This window comes from Gossypium hirsutum, chromosome A02, assembly GCF_007990345.1.
Source record: "Gossypium hirsutum isolate 1008001.06 chromosome A02, Gossypium_hirsutum_v2.1, whole genome shotgun sequence".
Taxonomy (NCBI): Eukaryota; Viridiplantae; Streptophyta; class Magnoliopsida; order Malvales; family Malvaceae; genus Gossypium; species Gossypium hirsutum.
The window spans coordinates 4,823,232-4,849,520 of NC_053425.1; the positions used below are offsets into that span (position 1 = coordinate 4,823,232).

Consider the following 26,289-nt stretch of genomic DNA (forward strand, 5'->3'; position numbering starts at 1 on the left):
TGAATGATACTGAACACAGGTTATTACTGAATAAGTATGAAAAATTGACGGATAATAAATAAACATTGAAACTGTATACATTTCATCGAAAGTGATTAACAAGATCTTAGCATTATATATTAAAAAGAAATGATTGAACTATTAGGAGTAATAGATTGAATTTCTCAAGGTTCATTGATATATGATTTATTATTGACTTAAATATCGGTTTATAGAAATACCACTGAGTTCATGCTCCGCGTACGGTTTGTTTCCGTGTGCAGGTTAGGTTAAAGACGGATCGTCAAATCAGCATCATAAGTCGATCCCGAACTCAAAAAGGTAAAGCATGTTAATTATCGATAATGGCATGTACCTAGGATGTCTTAAGTGTGTTATATTGGATTGTGATTGTAATAGTGAAATAAGTAAATTGATAATTGATAATGATACATGATAAGTTTTTAAAGTTAAGTATTAGATAATATATAAAATGCGTTTGGATTGGTTTGATATTGGTATTGTATGGGTTGTGGATTGAAATTTACAGGATTGGTAAATTTTTAAACTACAAGGTTCATTTTAAGTTCACATAGTTTGTCACACGGGCGTGTGCATTGGTTGCCACGGCCGTGTCTTAAAGTCAGTTTAGTACACGGGTAGGCCACACGGACGTATTCATGGCCGTGTTTAAAAGTCAATGTTGCACACCGGTTGAGGACAGGGGCGTGTCCCATGCCGCACAGTCAGGTTAAATTAGCCACACGGGCGTGTGATACTGTTCAGAAAAAGAAAATTTAAAATTTCACAAAAAAATTACTAAGCTTAGCCACACGGGCGTTTGATACTGTTCAGAAGAAGAAAATTTAAAATTTCACGAAAAATTTACTAAGCTTTAGGATCGAATCCCGGTTTGTTTTAATTGCACTTGTAAAGTACTATGGACCCATTAAAATTATATTTAGATGGATATATTGCATTTATACTTGTTTATGTGTAAATGTACTGTAATGACTGGTAATACTCTGTAATTCTGTTCTGGTAACAGAACGGGGTTAAGGGTGTTACATTTAGTGGCAACAGAGCTAACCGGGTTTAGACGATCCTAGGATTAAATTGAGTACAGAAAGTGGCAACAGAGCTAACCGGGTTTAGACGATTCTAGGATTAAATTGAGTACAGAAAGGAGTCTAGAGGAACATGCCATAATTAAATTGAAATTGAGTCGGGATCGGATGCTGATATATTTGTTTGTTACTATTTTATAGTTGAAAATGTTAAATAAATATATCGATGGTATTGGTTACGAAATGTATACTGGAGACGAATAGTCTCGTAAATTAGATGGAAACTGAATCGGTAATATTGAGTATTAACTCAATGGATAATTATTACTGAACGATGACTGATGAAATAATAGAGAAAGAAATAGTGTATAATTATTTAGAACTCTGACAGATGCTCTTTAGTGAGTAGAGAGAAAAACTGTATCTGCTACGACATCTACCCCTCATGTTTCTCAATCGGTTCCCGAAGTGCTTCAAGGTACAGAGCCTGACTGAACGGGTAAGTTATCTGTTGTTAATACTCCGTAAATATAGTATGGAAGAATTGAGAATTTCAGTTGGAAATGATCTTGAAAGAACCGAAATATGGTTAGAGAATATTGTCAGGATTGTCAATGAATTGTTCTGTTCACCGATTAAAGGATAGAAATATATGATATTTCTGTTAAAAGATCTAGCTTACTAGTGGTGGAAAATACCGACTTATGATGTGATTAAAAAAGGGTTATTTGGAAAAAAAATTTAAAATAAGTTCTGAAAGAAATATATGTCAGTCAGAGATTTCTTGATCAGAGATGTAAATAATTCCTGAAGCTTAAACAGAGTTATATGACTGTAACTGTGTATGAAGGTAATTTGTTTGATTGAATAAATATATCAGAAGATGTATTCCGACAGAAACTGTAAGGTACAAGTGGTTTGAAAATGGTCTAAATGAAGACCTAAAGCTGAAGAATGAAGAATAAAGAGTGGAATATGTGTCGGATATGATTCTTTTAATCATTATTTTAGTGATTGCTTGAAAAGAGTTGAAAAAGATATTAGTCAGATTTCAAGAGCTTCCAGAGGTAGATTACTCTATAACTCCAGAAATACGAGTGATAATTGAAGCATGACAAAGGACTTCACTGTAATATCTAAAGAATGAACATCAGCCATGCCATATGTTAATCGTATACACGAAGATATTTTTCTACCGGATGTCATTATAGGTACTTTCTTCTTTATTGACACTGATATGATTATTCTAAATTGATTTTGGTTTGACTTATTCCTACGATTGCTTGAATTCAGTATTTGCTAAAGACTTGCCTGTTGAGTTGACTGAATTATGGTGGAAGTATCAAATCAGTATTTATTGGCTGATAAGATCTGCAGGAATTGTTTGATAATGATACTACTATTTTCTGTTCGATTTGATGTTATTACTATTTGATGTGATCTTGAGAATGGAATGGTTAATTCTGCATGATGCTGTGGTAAATTATAAGTAGAAGTATATTATATTGCGAAGTTAGGATGATGAAATGTTTTGTTGCATCAGAGAAGATTGAATGATTTACCTATTGAGACATTGATCATGTCAAAACAGAAATGTGCTGGAAAAAGGGTTATGGTATTTACTTTGTTTATGTATTGGATATTAAAGTATTCAAGTTAAAGTTTAAATCAGTGGCAACAGTGCGAGAGAATTCTGATGTGTTTCTAGAAAAGTTACCTGAATTACAGTTGATTGAAGAAGCCGAATGTGCTATAGATCTTGTGCTTGGAATGATATTGAAAAGTATATCTGAAATCAGAAGTTTTCTAAAACTAGTCGGTTATTACCAGAAATTTGAAAAAGGGATTTTTGGATGATATGATTACTACAGAAAGAAATGGCATTGGAATGATATGATAAATGTCAGCAAGGTTTGATTAGTTGAAAACTCAGTTAACTGAAGCACTAGTTCTGGTTTAGCCTGAAATTCGGTGAAGAAACTTGTAATTTACAAGGATAGCAGTGTTTTGATATAAGAAGGTGAACTAATAGTTTATGTTATGAAAAGTTGGAATCACATGGGAAGAATTATTTGATACCTGATTCGGAAATGGTAGTTATTGTTCTTGTATTAAAAGATTAATATATGATAATTAATTATCATCCGAGAAAGAAAAATGAAGGTATGTACATTTAGAATTGAAAGCTTTGTTTTGTGTTATGAGCTATGAAAATTTGACTGTAATCATTTAAAGATGGCTTAATTTTGGTTGAGATAAAAGTTAAACTGACTTTTCTAAAGCAGATCTGCGAAGTTCAGAAACGTGATAACGAGTTACGGGTTAAATGTGTATAGTATACAGATGACTTTTGATTAAAATTTTAGATTGAATTTGATAATTGTTTACTACTTAGAAATAGAAGCTGTACTGAAGAATTCAGAACTGTTACAGTTAGTGATGATATCAGAATGAAAATGAGATAGAATTCTTATGGGATTGAATTGGATTTATCTCTATCTGCGAAAAAAAGATGATATTTGAATAGTTGTAGAAGGTATGGTGAAGTCTGCATATTTTATTCTGGTATGAATAAATTTCTTACTTAATAATTGTCTGAAAGATGGGTTTCTGATATTGCCAGATTACATGGTATGTCAATTTCTATTATTTTGATTGGGATACATGGTTTATATTCTGATTCAAGAACAAGTACAAGAAGTTCTGGGTACGCAATAACAGTTTTCAGCATTGTATGAAGCTCTGTATGATAGTAAATGTAAAACTACATAGTATCTGATTGAACATGATGAGAAAAAAAATATGCAGGGTTGTTTCGATTAGTGAAACTGAAGAAAAGTGGAAGTGATTCGAGATAGTTTAAAAGCAGTACTTGATTGTCAGAAACTTTATGTGGATATTGAAGAGAATAAAAATGATTGAGTTAGAATTAATTCAGGAAACAGGGAATACTGTTAAAAAGATTCAAGATAAACCGAAAGCGGCTTTTGACAGACAAAAATTATGTATATTGAGTATTCTGCTAATGATAAGGTATTTCTTAAAGTTTATGAGAAATTAAGCTTTTGTTCTGTTTGGCTATGTGAAATTGCAGAAAAGTTAGATTGATAACGCATTGGTTGATATTGCTTCTGAAGTTACAGAAAATTTATGAGGTTTTTCAAGATTTAGTATTAAAAAGATATAGATCAGATCTTCCACATGTTACCTCGGTAAAAGAATATTGAAATTTGAACTGATTCATTGTATGAAGAAAAAGAACCGATTGAGGTACCAGATTGAAAGGTAAAGTTATAATATTGAGGAAGCAACTCGGGAACCGAAAGAAACAGTGAGATCTTTGTAACTCCACCTCTTTTAGGCAAATTTCGAGGACGAAATTTATTAATGAGGGAAGAATTGTAATGACCTGAATTTTACAGTTATCAAAAAAATATATTTTCGGGTCTCTATTTCTGAAAAATAGATTCATAAATATTTATTAAAAATATTTACGAAGTTAATTGAGTGGTTAATTAGAGTTTAATTAAGTGAATTAGCTTAAATTAAGGATAATTGGATAAAAGGATTAAATTGAATATAGTGTGAAAGTTTAATTATAGAATAAAGAAAATTGAAAGGACTAAATAAGTAAATAAGCCAAAGTGAATGCCAAGTGTGTGGCAAAAATAAAATACAAGTGTAATAAATATTATACATACATTTGTAATACATGTATGTATTTCCTTATTATTTAAGTAAATATTAATGTATTTATTATTATTAAATTGATATTATATGATGAATAAATTAAATAAAGACAAGTGTATGCAATGATTTGTTACAAGTGTATAAATAAAAATATATACATTTGTAATACATATATTTATTTATTAATAGATATTTATTATTAAGTAAAAGATATTTATTAATTAAATAATTATATTATAAGATTTTTATGTAATAAATATATTAAATTATGACAAGTGTGTGGATATAAATGGATACAAATGTAAAATAAATATTTGATATTAATTAGATATTTATTAAGTTAACATATTATAATATATATATATATATAAAGTAAATAAAGAAAGAAAACAAAGAAAGAAACAGATTGCTCAAACAAAAATGGGGGAAAGAAAGAAAAAGGGAGAAATTGAGGTTTTGAAGCTTTAAACTTTAATAGTTAGTGTCGTGCCGAAAAATCTCGGCTAAGAAAGGACAAGACAAAGACAACGAGAGCTAGCTTGGAAACTACGGTTTGTATTTCTATAAACCGAATCTAATAATTATTTGTTGAATTTATTATTTATATGAATGGTAATTATTATTATTATTATGGTATTGAATTGAATAAAAATTCATGAATTATTAGTGATTATTGATATTGAATAAAATATATGAATATTGAGTGGAAAATTGAAAAATGTATATTGCATTGAAATTGATTTGCATGTGGATTGATATTGAAAAATGTATTAAATTGAATTGAAATTAAATTACAAATGAAATTTAAAATTTGAAAGATTATTGAATACCCTATTAACTGTATCGGGCTAATCGGATATAGTTGGCATGCCATAGGATTGGAAGTGCTTAGGGATATTCCGACTGTGTGTCGATGAGACACTATAAGTGTCGACTACTGTTACTGTTCCGGATTCGTTCCGAAGAGGTACTCTGACCTGACTGTGACTGTTACTGTTACTGTTTCGAATTTGTTCCGATGAGGTACTTTGTGTACCGCTACTGTTACTGTTATTGTTACCCTTACGGTGTATTCCGGCTTCGGCCGACAAAACACTGTATACTATCCCCGGTGTATAGGTTGGATCCGTGTATCCGTCCAGGTCCGAGTCATGTTAATAGAGATAATGAAAAGTATTAAAGATTGACTGCTACTGAATAATTGACTATTACAGAATAAACGACTGATACTGAATAAATGAATATTACTGATTAACCGGTTATTACTATTGACTGACTGATACTGAATGATAAAGATCAATTGGTTGTTACCAATGAATATTGACTGTTATTGAAATGAGAAAGTACAAAATATTGAATGAAAGGTGAATAATATTATTACTCAAATGAATTGTAAATAAAAGTACTGAAAAACTAATTGTTACTGAATAATGGACTGCTACTGAATGTCTGAATGATACTGAACACAGGTTATTACTAAATAAATATGAAAAATTGACGGATAATGAATAAACATTGAAACGGTATACATTTCATCGAAAGTGATTAACAAGATCTTAGCATTATATATCAAAAAGAAATGATTGAACTATTAGGAATAATAGATTGAATTTCTCAAGGTTTATGGATATATGATTTATTATTGACTTAAATATCGGTTTATAGAAATACTACTGAGTTCATACTCAGCGTACGGTTTGTTTACGTGCGCAGGTTAGGTTAAAGACGGATCGTCGAATCAGCATCATAAGCCGATCCCGAACTCAAAAAGGTAAAGCATGTTAATTATCGGTAATGGCATGTACCTAGGATGTCTTAAGTGTGTTATATTGGATTGTGATTGTAATAGTGAAATAAGTAAATTGATAATTGATAATGATACATGATAAGTGTTTAAAGTTAAGTATTAGATAATATATAAAATGCGTTTGGATTGGTTTGATATTAGTATTGTATGGGTTGTGGATTGAAATTTACAGGATTGGTAAACTTTTAAAATACAAGGTTCATTTTAAGTTCAAATAGTTTGTCACACAGGCGTGTGCATTGGTTGCCACGGCCGTATCTTAAAGTCAGTTTAGTACACAGGTAGGCCACACGGACGTATGTAATAGCCGTGTTTAAAAGTCAGTGTTGCACACGGGTTAAGGAACGGGTGTGTCCCATGCCGTACAGGCATGTTAAATTAGCCACACGGGCGTGTGATACTGTTCAAAAGAAGAAAATTTAAAATTTCACGAAAAATTTACTAAGTTGTAGGATCAAATCCCAGTTTGTTTTAATTACAATTGTAAAGTACTGTGGACCCATTAAAATTATATTTAGATGGATATATTGCATTTATACTTGTTTATGTGTAAATGTACTGTAATGACTGGTAATACTCTGTAATTTTGTTCCGGTAACGGAACGGGGTTAAGGGTGTTACAAAACTCATGTAACAAGAATTATACTTACCTAATATTTTCAATAAGTGCAATAAACATTCATATATCCATTCAATGCATTATTACCCTAACATGCACAAACTCAACATTCAAGTTAGTACAATAATTTCAATGTGTCAATAATATTAGTACAATAATTTCCATGTGTCAATAATATATATACCATGATTGATGAACTCATCAATACCATGATTTCCATTCCCTTATTATTTTTCCATATTTATCTCGTTGAATTTCTCGAAATTTTCGATGGATTTTTAGAGGTACACTTTTAGTGTACAATTTCCGGGTCCGTCAATTCATATTCATGTGTGCACATTTCCATTTTAGAGAGCACACTCCCGCGAACCTCATCCTTACAACGGAATTACCAGTCTAGGCTAAATCTACTGTAATATAAACTCATAGAGTATTGTCGGGATTACCAGTCCAGGCTAAATCCCCTGCAACGGCAATTACTCTAATGAGCTTGGATCTGAATTACCAGTCCAGGCTAAATTCAGACCCTAATTCGGATTACTCGTCCGGGCTAAATCCATTTTACACATATTCTTCGGGAGGGCTATATCAAGATAGGATCACCCGTCCGGGTTAACTCCTTTTTACCGTCAATTCCTTTTCAGAGATCTATCGAATTTTCCTTTCATTCAACCGGAATTTCTCGATACTTGTTTGTAAACAAAAATCTACTAATCCCGAACTTTTTCCTTTCCTCGATCTAGCTTCGTATTTGAATCTTCTGGATTTGGTGCAAAAATTATGGAATACCAGCTTAAAGAACCCCTCCTATGGTGTTTTGGCTGATGAGAATGAAGAAAAGTGAAGAGAAATCTAAATTTTCCTATTTAGTCCTATCTTTATTTAGTTAATTATGCAATATTCCAATTTTGCTCTTAAATCATCAAATTTCCTGCTGATTTCATGCCCTTGCCGTCCAGCCCAAATAAATTTTGGGTCTAATTTCCTTTTAAATCCTTTCTCATTAGACACTTAAGCTATTTAATCATTCTAGCAACTTTTACACCTTTTCCAATTTAGTCCTTTTCATTTATTTGACTACCTAAACATTAAATTTTTTTAACAAAATTTTAATACCACATCACTAACATTTCATAAATATTTATAAAAATATTTTCGACTCAGTTTTATGAGATCAAGGTCTCAATACTTTTTTTTACCCAATTCCTTCAATAATTCTTTTTTTTTTCTAACTAAACACTAAATCGGTAAAATTTTTCTATCGATATTTTAATACGATTTTCCTATCATATAAATATTCATGCAAAAATATTAAAATAAATTTCTCTTTAAATTGGATTTGTGGTTACAAAACCACTGTTCCGATAACCTTGAATTTAGGCCATTACATTGACTCTATTACTAATTGAACTCAGGTTATCAATACATCAAAGTAATTGAGTCACGCACATATAGCCCGTTACTTAAAATTGAGTGCACTCAATTATTAAGTTACAAATTGGTTACTTAACTATTCAACTATATTAGATTTTTTTGGGTATTTTCATTTCATGTTAGCAATTGGCAACCAAAAAAGACAAATTTGAATAATTAGATGACTACTTTGTAACTTTCTATAGTTGGATAATTAAAAAATATAAAATTGAACATTCATTTTGCAATTTTTGATAGTTGGATAAAAAAAGGGTAAATTACACCAACAATCACTCAACTTTGATGTAACTGACAGCACAGTCACTTTGATTTCAATTCAGTCACTCAACTCTCGAAAAATAACAAATCAATTCTTTTAATCATTTTCCGTTACAGATGTAATGGAAAAGTGACATGGGATCCTACTATGTAAATGACCCCAATTTAAAACCCTAGCTGGGTTGGGCAGTAAAAGAAAAAGAAGAAGTAGAGAAGAAGAAGAAGAAAAAGAAAAAAAAGAAAAGGAGAAGAAGATAAGAAGAGAAAAAAATTCTAGAGTGGTTCTGCAGCAACATGAGGTTGTGGATTGTGGCGACGGCGGTGGGGCAAGTTTCAAAAAGATCAGTTTCGATAACGAGAACGATCGAGAGCTTTTCTTCGCCATAACCGTCCAAATGCACCATCTCATCTCTATTTCTTCTTCTTCTTCTTCCCTTCTTCTTCTTTTATTGTTAACTAGCCACGTCGATAGCTCGGATCGTATAGTATTCGTACCAAATGCTTTGGACGTAGAATCTGCCATAGTTTAGGGATAATTGTTGCTGTTGCAATCGAGTTCGAACCGATGGTCGCTGCATTTGGGAGGTTGGGTTGGTAATCGAAAATGGTAGCTCATTGTGACATTTCCACAAATAGTTGGGTTGCAATATTTGTTTCTAGTCTTGGCGTCACAATAATGGCGGCCACCAGGGCATAGATTGGAAGTTGTGGTTTGGGTTTTGGCATGAAAGAATCTGGATTGGAAGAGATTGAAAGGTAGAGAATGAGACAAAAGAGATTGACGGTAGAGTGAAATAGATCACCATCTTTGAAAATAGAGGTTGTTGGGATGGAGAAAAAGAAGTATAAACATATTGGGTTATTTACACAAAAAATAAAAATATAATGTCATTTATTAAGAGAACAGAAAATGAAGGACGAAAAAAATAGTCACTCAATTTACCTCGTCCAATGTGACTAATTAACTAGCCGCATTATCAGCTAATTAACTGGCTATGTCAGTGGTCTCATTAAGCTTGCGATATAAAATGTTAATAGGTGGTCGATTTGTCACTTTTTAATCACCTTAGTGATTAATTTATTATTTTTTTAAAAATTAAGTAATTGAATTGAAATTAGAATAACTATTTTGTTAATTACATCAAAACTATTCATGGATGAAAAAAAAAAACCTGTGGCTACCAATGTATTACCCGTTAAAAAAAATCAAGATTTAGGTGGCTATCCTTGTTTGTCATTCCCCAAAGATTTTTTTTCTTCTCCCTGCAAGTAAGTAGGTTACCTTCAAAAACAAGAATAAACAATGGCGGCAGTCAACGCTGGTGAAGTCCAGACACCATTCGAGCCTAAATATGATCGAGCTAGCGAAGTCAAAGATTTCGACGACACGAAAACTGGTGTCAAAGGGCTTGTAGATGCCGGGATTTCGGAGGTTCCCCGAATATTTCATCAGCCACCGGATACCGTCGGGGAAACCTCCGTTCTAAGTGCCACCCAGTTTAGCATCCCTGTTATAGATCTTCAAGGAGTAAAGGAAGACCCCAGTACTCACAAGGAGATCGTTAAACAAGTCCTTAATGCATCACACGAATGGGGCTTTTTTCAAATCATTAACCATGGAATTCCAGTGAGTGTTCTTGAGGAGATGAAGGTTCGTGCACATAGATTTTACGAGCTAGATGATGAGCTCAAAAAACAGTTCTACACTCGCGATACTTCGAAAAAAGTGGTCTATAATTCCAATTTCGATCTCTTTATTTCCCCAGCAGCTAACTGGAGAGACACTGTTTATTGTGACATGGCTCCTGACCCTCCTAAGCCTGAAGAGTTGCCTGAACCATTTAGGTATATACATATACATATACATATAGTAATAACCCTGCAATGGTGAATTGTTGCTGACCTGTGTGACTTTGGTATATAGGGGTATGATAGTGGAGTACACGGACCGGATGATGAGTTTGGGTCATTTGCTGTTTGAGTTAATATCAGAATCTCTGGGGTTGAACCCTGATCATCTGGTGAAGATAGATTGTGCAAAGGGTCTCGGCCATCACTTCCATTACTATCCGGCGTGTCCGCAGCCGGAGTTGACTATCGGTGCTGGCAAGCATGCTGACAGTTGCTTCCTAACCGTGCTTCTACAAGACCATATTGGTGGCCTCCAAGTTCTTTATGAAAATCAATGGATTAATGTACCTCCAATTCCTGGGGCTTTAGTAGTTAACATTGGAGATCTTTTACAGGCAAGTCCTGTGCTTTAAACAATCAACAATTAACAATGAGATCCGAAACTATGTGACAACTGACCAATTTACTTTCTGGTTTTTCCGTGCTCTTCTTTCCAGCTTATATCGAATGACAGACTTGTAAGCGTCAAGCATAGGGTGCTCGCGAATTCGGTTGGACCTAGAATATCGGTGGCAAGCTTTTTCTCCACTTATTTTAATCCGAACCCGAGATTGTATGGTCCTATCAAGGAGTTGTTATCATCAGATAATCCTCCGAAATACAGGGAAACTACTGTGCTAGAGTTCAAGAATCACTACTATAACAAAGGCCTTGATGGAAGTTCTGCACTGCTGCATTTCAGGATATGAACCAATTCTCTCAAAAGACAATTCCAGCTTTGGTCTTTCTATGTATAACTAGAATTAGAAAATGAATAGATTGTTATATATCTGTATGTATGCATGCACGCCTACATGTATTCTATTTATAAACATGAGAAATGTCGACTGTTGAATATGCCGTTTGCTGCTATGGCCATTGAAACTTTTGTTCCAGGAATTTCTTCTTATAATTAAAAAGAATAACATCCGTTAAATATGCAATCCCGCAATCTAGATATGAGGCTTAGAAATGAGACCGTGATTTCTTCAGGGATAGAACTTTGAGGTTGCAAGTGGTGCCAAGTTGCACCACAAAATTACAAAAAGCAAGGTAAAAAAGAGACGCCATTTATATCAATTGCGGTGTGGCATTAAACAATGCTCTTCATGGGGTCACTGAAGATAATAGCATTGATAGTTATCATAAAAAAACAAATTTAGTCAACACTTCATAATCTAAAAAAAGAGGGAAAAATATTTCCATTACAGAAAACAAGAACAATCTCCTTCCTAGTTCCTCCTCTTTCTTGTCTAACAAGAAATGGGGACACTGAACACACCTGAGTATGATAGATCAAGCGAACTGAAAGCTTTTGATGACACAAAAGCTGGAGTTAAAGGCCTTGTCGATGGTGGAATCACGAAGGTCCCTCAAATATTTCATCAACAGCCTGAAAAACTCCACAAATTCCCAGTTTCAAACGATTTCCAGTTCAGTATTCCGGTCATAGATCTCGAAGGAGTGAACAAAGATCCGATTACTCGAAAGGAAGTGGTGGATAAAGTTGGGAATGCATCAAGGAAATGGGGGTTTTTCCATGTGATCAATCATGGGATTCCAGTTTGTGTTTTGGAGGAGATGAAGGATGGTGTTAGGATGTTTTATGAGCAAGATGAAGAAGTGAAAAATGCAATATTATACTCGTGATTTTACGAAATCAGTGGTTTATAACAGCAATTTCGATTTGTATACAAGTTTAGCAGTCAATTGAAGAGATACATTTTTCAGCCGTATGGCTCCTGATCCTCCAAAAATGGAAGACTTGCCACCAGTTTGCAGGTATGGTTCAACATCTATTCATTTGCTTAGTTTGCATAAATGGCCTATACTGTGATGAATAGCATCTGTTATGTCTGCAATCACGATAATGAGGTAATTCATTTGCAGGGATATAATGGTGAATTACTCGAAACAAGTGATGAATTTGGGTAATTTACTGCTGGAATTGCTGTCCCAAGCTCTTGGGTTGAAACCTGACCACTTGAAAGACATGGACTGTGGCAGGGGCCTTCTTATGCTATGCCACTATTATCCAGGGTGTCCTGAGCCAGAATTGGCTTTGGGAACAAGTAAGCATGCAGACAATGATTTCTTCACTGTGCTGCTTCAAGATCATATTGGTGGTCTCCAAGTACTTCATGAAGACAAATGGATTAATGTGCCTTGTTCTCCTGGGGCTCTAGTGATTAACATGGGTGATCTTTTACACGTTAATCCGTTGTCACTCCCGACTCTTTATTTTCCTTAAAGCACTCATGTCTAAAACTTATGTCTTGAATGCTAGTGAATATTTGGGAAATTTCAATTTATTTTTTCAGCTTATTTCGAACGATGCTTTCGTAAGCGTGGAGCACAGAGTGCTGGCAAACTCGGTCGGACCGAGAATTTCAGTTTCAGAACTTCGGACCCCAGACTGTACGGTCCTATCAAGGAACTGTTATCAGAAGAGAATCCACCAAAGTACAGGGAAACCACAGTGAGAGATTATGCTATGTACTCCAATGGAAGAGGGCTTGATGTTGATGATACTTCTCCCTTGCTGCATTTCAGGTTATGATCCCATGATATGAAATATCAGCTTAAGAACTGAATAATTTGGTAGATTTATTATGATTGAATTGTGTATTGGGCCTATTTAGTTTCCTCCATGTAATGAATGTGATCATAATCAATCAAGATAAATATTGATATCGCTTTATAATTACTAATTAAACCCACGAGTTGTTATTGTATTAGATATAAATACTATGATATCCTTAGAATAAAATATATTGGTATGATCCATCAATCAGGTTCCAACTCAATTAAAAAATTAACAAAAAATTTTTTTTTTTTAGAAAGTAAAATTATATTATTATGAACCAAGAACACTATTAATATTGAATCTTCAATGTTACAATTTTAACCAAAGTATCATTTAATTTCTATATAAACTTTTAATGCATTTATATAAATTTTAAATTAATCGAGTTGATAAATCTTTTTTAATTTATTAACTGAATTTGATTTGAATATTAAAATTAAATCAAGTGAAAAGAAATTTAAATAAAATTAAATAAAAAATTATTTAAATTAATCAAATTTTCAAATCATATTTTATCTATCTGATTTGATTTGAATTTTTAAATCCAAGTCTTTTTCAAATTAGTGGTTGTAATAGTTAGAATTTTTTTGGTCTAGATAATGACTTGTGTGTGGCCAAGTCAACGACGGCTTTGTGGAAAGGTTGCTTCCTTCATCTCCTACTTTATTTTGATCCAAAATTGCCTTATTACACTAACAATTTCATTCAAAAATCAACACCATGGGCTCAGAAACCGGTGAATTTCAGGTAGATTCTAACCCGGATTATGATCGTGAAAGTGAAGTAAAGGCTTTTGATGATACAAAAGCCGGTGTGAAGGGAATAGTAGATTCGGGTGTCACACAAATCCCTCGTATATTCATAGATCAAAGCCTTATCCTTGAGAAGAATAACACCGATTGTTCCAATAATCAGCTGGGTGCCTCGATCATAGACCTCCAAGGCATCGGTGGAGACTCAGCTCGGCGTGCCGAGGTGATTAACCAAGTTCGAAATGCTTGTGCGGATTGGGGTTTCTTTCAGGTCGTTCACCATGGGATTCCTGCAAGCGTTTTGGATGAAATGATTGATGGGATCCGTCGGTTTCATGAACAAGACATCGAGGTGAAGAAACAGTTCTATTCACGCGATGCAACTCGCAAGGTGTTGTATTTAAGCAACTATGACTTGTATAAATTGAAAGCTGCTAATTGGAGGGACAGTTTTGGTTGTATCTGTTGAAAAGTCAACAAAGGTAGGAAGCAACTTGTTAAAAAGGTGAAGCAAGTTGCACCGAATGTTGAAAAGTTGAATGGGATAATTGCAATTTTGGTCCCTAATTTTTTAGGCCATTTGCAAGTTAGTCCCTGAACTTCAACTATAAATAGACCTTCTCATTTTTCATTTCAACTATCTCAACCAATCTTTCTCTCTTAGTTTTCTCTCTTCTCCCATTTGAGAATTCTTAAGGAATTCTATTTGTTTGTATTATTTTAGAGATAATAAAGTTATCATCTGGTGTTAGTGCCCGAGGACGTAGGTATAATTTACCGAACTTCGTTAAAACTCTTGTGTTTTTTCTTGTCCTATTTTTCTTTCAATATTTGAGGGTATAATAGTAGTATTTAATTGTGCTATTAAATTACTATAGAGGAATATTCTGACTAAGGAAAGACTTGGTATTTAAGAGATCCATGTGATCCACCACTCTTCCCTGGAAATTGAACTTTGTGTGATTTTTTAGTACAATAATTTACACGCTTCCGACCCTATTGAAACAACAAGTGGTATCAGAGCCGAAGGTTAATCGTATTATGCTCTGTGGTTGCAGTTTAAACTGATCTTCCACATCATAAAAGATTTCCTTAGGTATATTGAAAGATTATGGAGAAAACGGTCGGTGTAGAAGCTTCAACATCGTCCATGTGGACAAGACCGACAATTGCAAATGCAAGATTGGCCGTGGAGATCTTTGATGGCACGGGCCATTTTGGTATGTGGCAAAGTGAGGTTCTAGACGCCCTTTTTCAACAGGGTCTAAACATTGCCATTGATGAAGAGAAACCAGATGATGTACAGGAGAAAGATTGGAAGGCGATCAATCGGTTGGCATGTGGCACAATTCGATCATGCCTTTCTCGAGAGCATAGGTATGCTTTTTCAAAGGAGACTTCTGCAAAGAAGTTGTGGGTGGCACTTGAAGAAATTTTTTTGAAGAAAAATAGTCAAAATAAGCTCCACTTGAAGAAAAGACTGTTTCGCTTCACTTATGTCCCAGGTACCACAATGAATGATCACATCACCAAATTTAATCAGTTAGTCACTGATTTGCTAAATATGGATGAGACATTCAAAGATGAAGATTTGGCTTTGATGCTGTTGGGGTCACTTCCTGAGGAGTTTGAGTTCCTAGAAACTACTCTACTTCATGGCAGGAGTGAGATATCTCTGAGCGAAGTTTGTGTGGCCTTATACAGTTATGAACAGAGAAAAAAGGACAAACAGAAAAAATCAATCAGAGATACAAAAGCTTTAGTAGTCCAAGGTCGTTCGTACATTTGGAAGAAAACTCAAAAGGGGAAATCAAAGTCAAAGTCCAAACTTGGGAAAGATGAATGTGCCTTTTGTCATGAGAAAGGCCACTGGAAGAAAAATTGTCCAAAGCTGAAGAATAAGGGAAAAGCTGCTGTAGATGCTTGTGTTGCAAAGCATGATACTAGTGACTCTGAACTATCACTGGTTGCATCATCATCGTCGTTCCATTCAGATGAGTGGATTTTGGATTCGGGTTTACCTATCATATGTCTCCTAACCGGGAGTGGTTCTCTGATTTAGTATAACTAAATGGAGGAGTTGTTTATATGGGCAATGACAATGCCTGTAAAGCTATTGGGATAGATTCAATCCAATTAAAGAATCAAGATGGATCAACCATAGTTTTGACTGATGTTCGGTACGTGCCCAGTTTGAAGAAAAATCTCATCTCATTGGGAGCCTTGGAATCCAATGGTTCAGTTGTTACTATGAGAGATGGGGTTTTGAAAGTGACATCTGGCGCACTTGTGATATTGAAGGGTATCAGGAAAAATAACTTGTATTACTACCAAGGTAGTACAGTTATTGGAGCAGCTTCCGGTAACAAAGAATTGGACTCAATGCAGTTGTGGCATATGAAGTTGGGACATGCCAGTGAAAAATCCTTGCAAATTCTGGTAAAGCAAGGATTGTTGAAAGGTGCAAAGGCTTGCAAATTAAAATTTTGCGAGCATTGTGTTCTGGGAAAACAAAAGAGAGTGAAATTCGGCACTGCTATCCATAATACAAAAGGTATTTTGGAATATGTTCACTCAGATGTGTGGGGGCCTTCCAAAACACCTTCGTTGAGAGGAAAACACTACTTTGTTACTTTTGTTGATGACTTTTCCAGAAGAGTTTGGGTGTATACCATGAAAACTAAGGATGAAGTGCTTGGAGTTTTTCTTAAATGAAAAACTACGATCGAAAACCAGACTGACAAGAAAATCAAGCGGCTTAGGACGGACAATGGAGGGGAATATAGAAGTGATCCGTTCTTCGATGTGTGCCAAGAGTATGGTATTGTTCGACACTTCACAGTTAGGGATACACCACAACAGAATGGAGTGGCAGAGCGTATGAATTGAACATTGCTGGAGAAAGTTTGATGTATGTCGTCCAATGCTGGGTTGGGCAAGCAATTTTGGGCTGAGGCTGTGACATACGCTGGCCATCTTGTTAATCGTTTCCCATCATCTGCATTAGAAAGAAAAACTCCTATGGAGGTATGGTTTGGAAAATCGGCTACAGATTATGATTCCTTACATGTGTTTGGATCCACTGCATATTACTATGTGAATGAGTCAAAGTTAGATCCGAGGGCAAAGAAAGCTCTCTTTATGGGAATCACTTCTGGAGTGAAGGGATTTCGTCTTTGGTGCTTAGACACAAAGAAAATGATCTGTAGCAGAGATGTTACCTTTGATGAATCTGTCACATTGAAGAAGGTAGCAGATAAAGATATTCAGATGAGCAATACTCTACAGCAGGTGGAGTGTACTCTAAAACAGGTGGAGTTTGAGCAGATGGGGATTTGCCTAGTTAATAAGCCTAATTCTCCAGCCACAATGGAGGAATTAGAGATTGAAGAGGTTCTGACCCAAAAATCGTTAAGTACACCAGAACCAGTTGCAGTTGCAATGCCACGGAGAGAAATTCATATACTTGCTCGATTTACTGATATGGTGGCCTACGCCCTTCCCGTTGTTGATGATGATATTCCTATCACTTATCAAGAAGCAATGCAAAACTTAGAAAGTGATAAATGGAAAAGCGCCATGGATGAAGAAATGCAGTCTCTCTGGAAGAACAATACTTGGGAGTTGGCGCAATTACCGAAAGGTAAAAGGGCAATCGGATGCAAGTGGGTATTCGCAAAGAAAGATGGATCTCCTAGCAAGAAAGATATTCGCTACAAGGCAAGATTGATAGCTAAAGGCTACGCTAAGAAGGAGGGAATTGACTACAATGATGTATTTTCCCCTGTTGTGAAGCATTCCTCAATCAGAATTTTGTTGGCCTTGGTAGCACAGTTGAATTTAGAGCTAGCTTAACTTGATGTTAAGACGGCTTTCTTGCATGGTGAGTTAGAAGAGGAGATCAATATGACTCAGCCCGAAGGATACACAGATGCTGGTGGTAGAAATTGGGTTTGTAAGTTGAACAAATCGCTATATGGATTGAAGCAATCCCCGAGGCAGTGGTACAAGCGATTTGATAGCTTTATAAGAAGGCAGAAGTACATAAGAAGCAAATATGACAATTGTGTGTGTTTGCAGAAGCTGCATGACCGATCTTTTATTTATCTACTCTTGTATGTTGATGATATGTTAATCGCTTCGAAGAGCCAAAAAGAGATAGATAAGCTGAAGGCTCAGTTGAATCAAGAGTTCGAGATGAAAGATCTAGGTGAGGCCAAGAAGATTCTCGGCATGGAGATAAGTAGAGATAGACAGAGAGGCAAGCTTTGTTTGAATCAGAAGCAATATCTGAAAAAGGTATTACAATGTTTTGGTGTAAATGAAAACACAAAACATGTAAGTACCCCACTTGCTTCTCATTTGAAACTTAGTGCTCAATTATCTCTGAAAACTGAAGAAGAAAGAGAATATATGGCAAAAGTCCCATATGCTAATGCAGTTGGGAGTTTGATGTATGCTATGGTGTGTACGCGGCCTAACATTTCACAAGATGTTGGAGTTGTGAGCAGGTATATGCATGATCCTGGAAAAGGTCATTGGCAAGCTGTGAAATGGATTCTACGGTATCTTCGAAAAACCGTAGACATTGGTTTAGTTTTTGAGAAGGATGAAGCACTTGGTCAGTTTGTAGTTGGATATGTTGATTCCGACTTTGCTGGTGATTTAGATAAACGTCGTTCAACTACGGGGTATCTGTTTACTCTTACGAAAGCTCCAGTGAGTTGGAAATCTACCTTACAGTCTACAGTAGCTGTGTCTACTACAGAGGCAGAATATATGGCAGTTACAGAAGCTGTTAAGGAGGCTATTTGGCTTAATGAATTGTTGAAAGACTTGGGAGTTGTTCAAAGTCACATTAGTCTATATTGTGACAGTCAGAGCGCTATTCATTTAGCGAAAAATCAAGTCTATCATTCAAGAACCAAGCATATCGACGTAAGATATCACTTTGTACGGGAAGTCTTTGAAAAATGAAAAATTTTACTTCAGAAGATTTCAACAGTAGATAATCCCGCAGATATGATGACCAAGGTGGTAACAACAATCAAGTTTAATCATTGTTTGAACTTGATTAACATTCTGAGAATTTGAGCACCTTCAGGTGTATGGCGCTCAAGAGCGCATTTGTAGGCACTACAAAAGATAGCTTTATCAAATTTAGGGAGTTGAAGGAAGTGTGTGAAGATGTGATTATCCTAATCAAATCTTCAAGGTGGAGATTGTTGAAAAGTCAACAAAGGTAGGAAGCAACTTGTTAAAAAGGTGAAGCAAGTTGCACTGAATGTTGAAAAGTTAAATGGGATAATTGCAATTTTGGTCCCTAATTTTTAGGCCATTTGCAAGTTAGTCTCTGAACTTCAACTATAAATAGACCTTCTCATTTTTCATTTCAACTATCCCAACCAATCTTTCTCTCTTAGTTTTCTCTCTTCTCCCATTTGAGAATTCTTAAGGAATTCTATTTGTTTGTATTATTTTGGAGATAATAAAGTTATCATCTGGTGTTAGTGCCCGAGGACGTAGGTATAATTTACCGAACCTCGTTAAAACTCTTGTGTTTTTTCTTGTCCTATTTTTCTTTCAATATTTAAGGGTATAATAGTAGTATTTAATTGTGCTATTAAATTACTATAGAAGGAATATTCTGACTAAGGAAAGACTTAGTATTTAAGAGATCCATGTGATCCACCACTCTTCCCTGGGAATTGAACTTTGTGTGATTTTTTAGTACAATAATTTATACGCTTCCGACCCTATTAGAACAACAGTATCATGTCTCCTGATGATCCAGTTCACCCTGCAGAGTTGCCTCAAGTTTGCAGGTACGTGTTAGTACTAGGTTATGTTACTCGAATTCAGTTGTCAGTTGTGAGTATCGTATAGGTGACATGTATTGAGTTTTGTTGCAGAGACATAGTGATGGATTACTCCAAGCAAGTATTGACATTGGGGTTCACACTGTTTGAACTGCTGTCTGAGGCTCTTGGGCTCAACCCTGGTTGCCTTAATGATTTGGGTTGCGCCGACTTACTGCTTCTAATGGGACATTACTATCCTCCATGTCCTCAACCAGAACTAACAATGGGAACCACCAATCACAAAGACAGTAACATCATTACCATTCTTCTGCAAGATCAAATGGGTGGCCTCCAAGTTCTTCATCACAATCATTGGATTGATGTCCCTTGCATACCTGGAGCTTTGGTAGTAAATGTTGGAGATCTTCTACAGCTTATATCAAACGACAAGGTCAAAAGCGTGAATCACAGGGTGTTGGCGAAACGAGCAGGGCCTAGAATATCAGTGGCATGTTTTCTGATAATGCAAGCGAATAACAAAGGAAATGAATCGAGACTTTATGGACCAATCAAGGAACTGTTGTCTGAAAACAATCCTCCAATCTACAGAGAAATCTTGATCAAGGACTATTTGTCACAACATTACTCAAAAGGGCTCAGCGGTAGCGATTCACTTTCACATTTCAAGCTGTCTGAAAATTAGTCTCCGTAAGATCATTGCAGGCAAAACTTATGAGTTGCAGAAGAGATAGTAGTTCTTAATTACTTTTTGAATAATTTAAATTTGTATACATATATGATGAACAAGTTAAGCACAAGTATGTTCTGCCTTTGTCCCTGTCCGTACATTGCTCTGTTTTTAATCTTTATGAAGAAAAAATAGTGGATAGTGAAGAGTATGGGACCAAGCAGCTATCACTGGTATCATCGTTTTCGACGTGGCTGATTAATAAACAAATTTCCATCCTTTTCTGAATCGTTTTTTTCGAAATTGAATAAAAGGAATTGATTAATTATAAAAATATTCAGGTGTAAAATCTTATATAAGAATGATCTATTTTATACAGTGATTATTAATGCTGCTAACTTGACCGGCAGTATCATCCCTCATCATTACCCAATGATTATATATTTAAAAAATAATAATTATTTTTGTGCCGTTACTGTGTCTAATGACACCAGTATGTATTTCCTCAAATACCCTTTAAAAATACGAGTAACTAGGGAGGAAAAAATTAATATTTTAATAGGTGTCGTTTTCTTCTTTAGCGGCAGCAGAGAAATTTTATTTTTAAAAGTGTCAAATAAAAAGTCAATATACTTTTCGATGCCGCCATTCTTCTTGGTGGCACTGGTGTCTTTTCTAAAAAAATAAATTTTTATGTCGTTGATCTATTAGGTAACCCTGTTAAAATTTTTTAAAAACTCAATAATATGAACATTAAAAATTCTGACAAAACTCATTGAAAAATTTCATTGCATCGCTAAAGAAGTGAGTAGTAAAACAAGACAAAACCCACAAAAAATAAACATGGAAAAGAAATATATACCTAGAAAAGTTTTTTTGCAAGAGTAGAGTAATGAAGCGAAAACTTTGAAATCTTCACTCTTTAAGAAAATATATTGAGAATGAAAATTTAAGAAAAATTGAAAGTTTGTTTCAAAATAAAACTTCTTTTTGAATATTTCAGCAACATATAAAGTTGAACCCAATTTTATTATAAAAATAATTATTAGTTCTATTCAATGTCTTGTAAGTTGAACACATTTAAAATACTTTAACTTTTAATCTGTGTGTAGATTCTCAATATTGAGAATTAAAATATTGTCTCAAGAATTTACATTGAATAGAACTATAAAGGATACAAGAGATCAATGTTATGAAAATGCAATGTGGTTTTCACGGGGAAGATCTTTGGGAGCAACCATTAAAGGAGGAGAGTGAACAGATTGCCCATGTTTATTTTAAGGACATGCTGGTTGGGTTCACAAGATTGATAGGGCAGGTGGTACAGGACAAGGATGAGGATGATGTTTAGTTGCTTGAGGGGGACATGATTGTTGGAATAGAGGACAACATGTCGACGATTATATTTTCTGGTCGTGTTCACTAGATTTTGTATAAGAGCATGTCAAAAACGATCATGGATTTATAGAATGATTATTATTTGGTTAAGCCACAAGAGGTTATGTTTGAACTTTTACTGAAGGTCCGTGGATAGTGTTTGGTCATTATCTCACGGTGCAACCTTGGTCTGAATATTTTTCCATGAGTTAACCATTCTCATCTAGTGTCGTCGTATGGATTCGATCCCCAGGTGTTTTGGGCTTTATGTATAGAAGAAGTGTAATTAAGTTGATTGGGGAAATAGTTTGCGGGGCAAGTTTGTTCGTTTGGAATTTATGGTTAACCTGAATAAACCATTACTATCTAGGATTAAAGTAGATGGTCAAGTGTAAAGGGTGGAGTATGAATCTCTTCCTAACACATGCTTTGTGTATGGTCACTATGGTCATATGAAAAAGTTGTGTCCGGCTTTTTATTTTCAGGAGAAGCAAGGAGGTGATGATGTTGTATTGCATTCGGTTACACTCTCAGTGGACTTAAGGTTAATCATGAAGGGATCGAAGAGTATGGTCCTTGGATGGTAGTTGATCTGTGTTCAAGGAGAGCTGATCGGAGTAAGGGCTCTGACAAGGATGACAAGGTAAGTGCAAATCTTTAGGGATCCCGATTAATGCTCTGCAAGATTTAAGGGAAAATGAATTAGGGAATGTGCAGATTTCTAAGTGTGGAATTATTGCTAAATCTAAGGGAAAAGGTTTGGCCATTTATGATAATCCATTGGGGTCGGTGATTCAATTACGGATCGTGACAATGGGAAGGGATTTGGGTCGTGTTGATTTGTTAAGGCCTCTGAGATTGTCAACAGGAAAGGCTGTGTCTTTGGGGACTCGTCTAATAGGTCTAGCGGGTCCACTATTAATTCTACTATTAATAAGGGAATGGGCCAGATTGGGAATGATATGTTTTCTTTGGTTAATTTAGGGGTTAATGCCCAACTTGAAGATAAGTGAACTTCGTTGCAAGATAACACTTCATGACAAATTGAATTGACGACGATTGGGGGTAGAGGTGTGCATGGGCCAGGCCACCCGGCCCGACCCGAAGGCCCGCCTGAAATGTGGGAGGGTTTGGGCAAAAATATAGGCCCAAAAAATAGGCTTAGGCAAAAAAATTAAGGCCCGTTTAAAAAACGAGCTGAGCCTCGGGTAAGGCATTTTTGACTCGGGCCATGCTCGAATTCACTAAATAAAAAAAAATTATTTTTTAAAAATTTATTTTCTTATTATTTTCTCCCTATTTTGCTACTATTTTACTATTATGTTGCTACTATTTTGTTGTTATTGTTTGGATATTGTATAAAACTTATTTTATTGTTAATTTTTTTATTATTTTAAAGATATTTGTTAATTTTATTATTATTTTATAGGCATTTGCTTGTTAAGTTGTATCTATTTTAGTGTTATTTAAGTATACATATTTTTAAATTTTATTTTCAATTTGTTGAGAAATATTTATTTTGATGTTTTTACTATTTTTGATGGTTTATATATATTTTAAAATTATATAAAAATAATATAAAAATTAATATAGGCGGGCTAAGTCGAGTTTGGGTTTTAACATTTTTATTCGGGCCAAGCTTGGGCAAAATTTATGCCTATTTTTCGGGCGCGACGGGCCTGGGCCTAGCAAACAGGTCTAAATTTTTAGTTGGGCTCGACCCGAACCCGGCCCGGCCTAGCCCATGCACACCTCTAATTGGGGGGTCTAGTTCGTTGGTGGAAAAAATCATGAGGACCACGCTTAATGTGGATAATCATTCTGTGAAAAAAATGTGATTGTTATAACTATTAAAAAAATATTTTTTAAAAAAGGGTGGCAGAAGAAGTTGTTATTACAACTATTAAAAAAGATTTTTTAAAAATGTATACAACTTTTTCAATAAAGGGCGACTATTACAACTTTATTTCATTCAACTTTTTCAATAAACGGTGGCTGTTAAATCTTTATTTTAAGGGTAAAGTGTCTTAATTACAACTAAAAGAAAATATTTTAAATTTATTTATTTTTTCTAAACCTCTGTTCATCAATCAATTCAACGGACATTTTATTTAGAAACTTTTTAATAATTACAGTTTTCCTTATAATAATCACTTTTTAAAAAAAATTAAATTGATCATTTATCAGCTTTATTATAGAGGAAGGGATGTTGTTGGAGAAGAAAGAGAAAAAAAAGGAAAGAGCTTTATTATGAGATTTTAGTAACGGTGATGATGTTTCTTCTTCTTTGTCTCACGCTTATAAAAGTGTATTTCTTTTTGCTACACTAGATCCAAGTTTTCATTCTAGAGAATGGATGACAAAATTATTTGTTTTTTTTAAAAATTTGGTGCCACATGATAGAACGACAACGCACAATTTTTTTTTAAAATTTATTTAGTGCAGCCATAGAAGCTGGCCACCCATTAAAAAATATATTTTAAAAAAATCTCTAGTGTCGCCAAAGAGGTCGGTGACACCAATTAATTTCTTTTTCTTTTTCTTTTTTCTCCTAAATATTCGTATTTTTTATGGGTATGTAGAAAAAAATACATACTGGTGCCACTGGATATAATGGTAGCACCCAAAAATATATATTTTTTTAAAAGAATGATAATTGCCTGATGATGAGGGGGTGATGTCACCAATGGGTATAACAACATCAGCGTGCACAGTAGAAAACAAATCATTCTCGTACAATATTTTGGTGTTGAGTTATTTTCATAATTAATTATTTTATTTAGGTCAATTTAAATAAAAAAAATTAAATAAACCTCAAAACTCAAAATCAAAACAAATTTTTTTTAAATTTTAAAAATCGAATTTAGAGATGAGATGGAAGAGATTAGTTTATCATTAAAAATTTTGTTGGGTTAGTATCAAGTTTAAAAAAAATTATCTTACTCTGTTATGATATATTTACAAAATACATCTCTTTTAATTTTATAACTATTTTCCTGTTTTTAATTATAATTCCATAATTTTATAATATGACTAACATATATTGTAATTTTATAAATATTATTAATTTTTAAGGTTTTATAATGCATGGTTTAATTTTGTAAAATTTAATAGATTATAATTTCGGAGCATGGGACCAAGCAGCTATCATCAGTCTTATCGTTTTCGACGTGGCTGATTACCATCCGCATTACTGATAAACAAATTTCCATGCTTTCTAACCTCATTTGTCATTCTCAGAAAATTTCAAATGCTTTTGTTACATTAAAACGGAAGGAACAAAACACAGTTAAAAAATGGTGGTCACCAGTGGAGCTGACGTTCATGATGATTCCAACAACTACGACAAAGAAAAGGAACTGAAAGCATTCGACAATTCAAAAGCCGGTGTCAAAGGTCTGGTAGATGCTGGAATCACTAAGGTTCCTCGTATGTTCATCCGTTCAGACATTTCATCGAACACTTTAGAGACAACCAAGAAAACCCAATACAATATTCCAGTTATTGATCTACAAGGGATCGAAGATGATCCACGGCGGCATAAAGAGATCAGTGACGAAGTCAGGCATGCATCAGAGACATGGGGCTTCTTCCAGATTGTCAACCATGGGATACCTGTAAGTGTTCTTGAAGATCATATTGGTGGTCTCCAAGTACTTCATGAAGACAAATGGATTGATGTGCCTTGTTCTCCTGGGGCTCTAGTGATTAACATCGGTGATCTTTTACACGTTAATCCGTTGTCACTCCCGACTCTTTATTTTCCTTAAAGCACTCATGTCTAAAACTTATGTCTTGAATGCTAGTGAATATTTGGGAAATTTCAACTTATTTTTTCAGCTTATTTCGAACGATGCTTTCGTAAGCGTGGAGCACAGAGTGCTGGCAAACTCGGTCGGACCGAGAGTTTCAGTTTCAGAACTTCGGACCCCAGACTGTACGGTCCTATCAAGGAACTGTTATCAGAAGAGAATCCACCAAAATACAGGGAAACCACAGTGAGAGATTATGCTATGTACTCCAATGGAAGAGGGCTTGATGTTGATGATACTTCTCCCTTGCTGCATTTCAGGTTATGATCCCATGATATGAAATATGAGCTTAAGAACTGAATAATTTGGTAGATTTCTTATGATTGAATTGTGTATTTCGCATACCTAGTTTCCTCCATGTAATGAATGTGATCATAATCAATCAAGATAAATATCGATATCGCTTTATAATTACTATTTAAACCCACGAGTTGTTATTGTATTAGATATAAATACTATGATATCCTTAAAATAAAATATATTGGTATGATCCATCAATCAGGTTCCAACTCAATTAAGAAATTAATA

The 26,289-nt window shown here is 34.6% G+C and overlaps 2 protein-coding genes and 2 pseudogenes across 2 annotated transcripts; all 4 read left to right on the forward strand.

Annotated features, from left to right (window-relative positions):
- Positions 1 to 9,918: 9,918 nt before the first annotated feature.
- LOC107923101 (1-aminocyclopropane-1-carboxylate oxidase homolog 1) lies at positions 9,919 to 11,602 on the forward strand. The gene is made up of 3 exons (XM_016853310.2): positions 9,919 to 10,699; positions 10,779 to 11,100; positions 11,203 to 11,602. Exons 1-3 carry the CDS (start codon positions 10,158 to 10,160, stop codon positions 11,452 to 11,454), a joined length of 1,116 nt encoding a protein of 371 aa, XP_016708799.1. The 5' UTR covers positions 9,919 to 10,157; the 3' UTR covers positions 11,455 to 11,602.
- Positions 11,603 to 11,860: 258 nt separating this feature from the next.
- On the forward strand, positions 11,861 to 13,439 carry LOC107923290 (1-aminocyclopropane-1-carboxylate oxidase homolog 1-like; annotated as a pseudogene).
- A 407-nt stretch (positions 13,440 to 13,846) lies between these two features.
- On the forward strand, positions 13,847 to 20,593 carry LOC107923372 (1-aminocyclopropane-1-carboxylate oxidase homolog 1-like; annotated as a pseudogene).
- A 4,567-nt stretch (positions 20,594 to 25,160) lies between these two features.
- On the forward strand, positions 25,161 to 26,184 carry LOC107923124 (1-aminocyclopropane-1-carboxylate oxidase homolog). The gene is made up of 2 exons (XM_016853336.2): positions 25,161 to 25,666; positions 25,790 to 26,184. Exons 1-2 carry the CDS (start codon positions 25,246 to 25,248, stop codon positions 26,026 to 26,028), a joined length of 660 nt encoding a protein of 219 aa, XP_016708825.1. The 5' UTR covers positions 25,161 to 25,245; the 3' UTR covers positions 26,029 to 26,184.
- Positions 26,185 to 26,289: the final 105 nt, after the last annotated feature.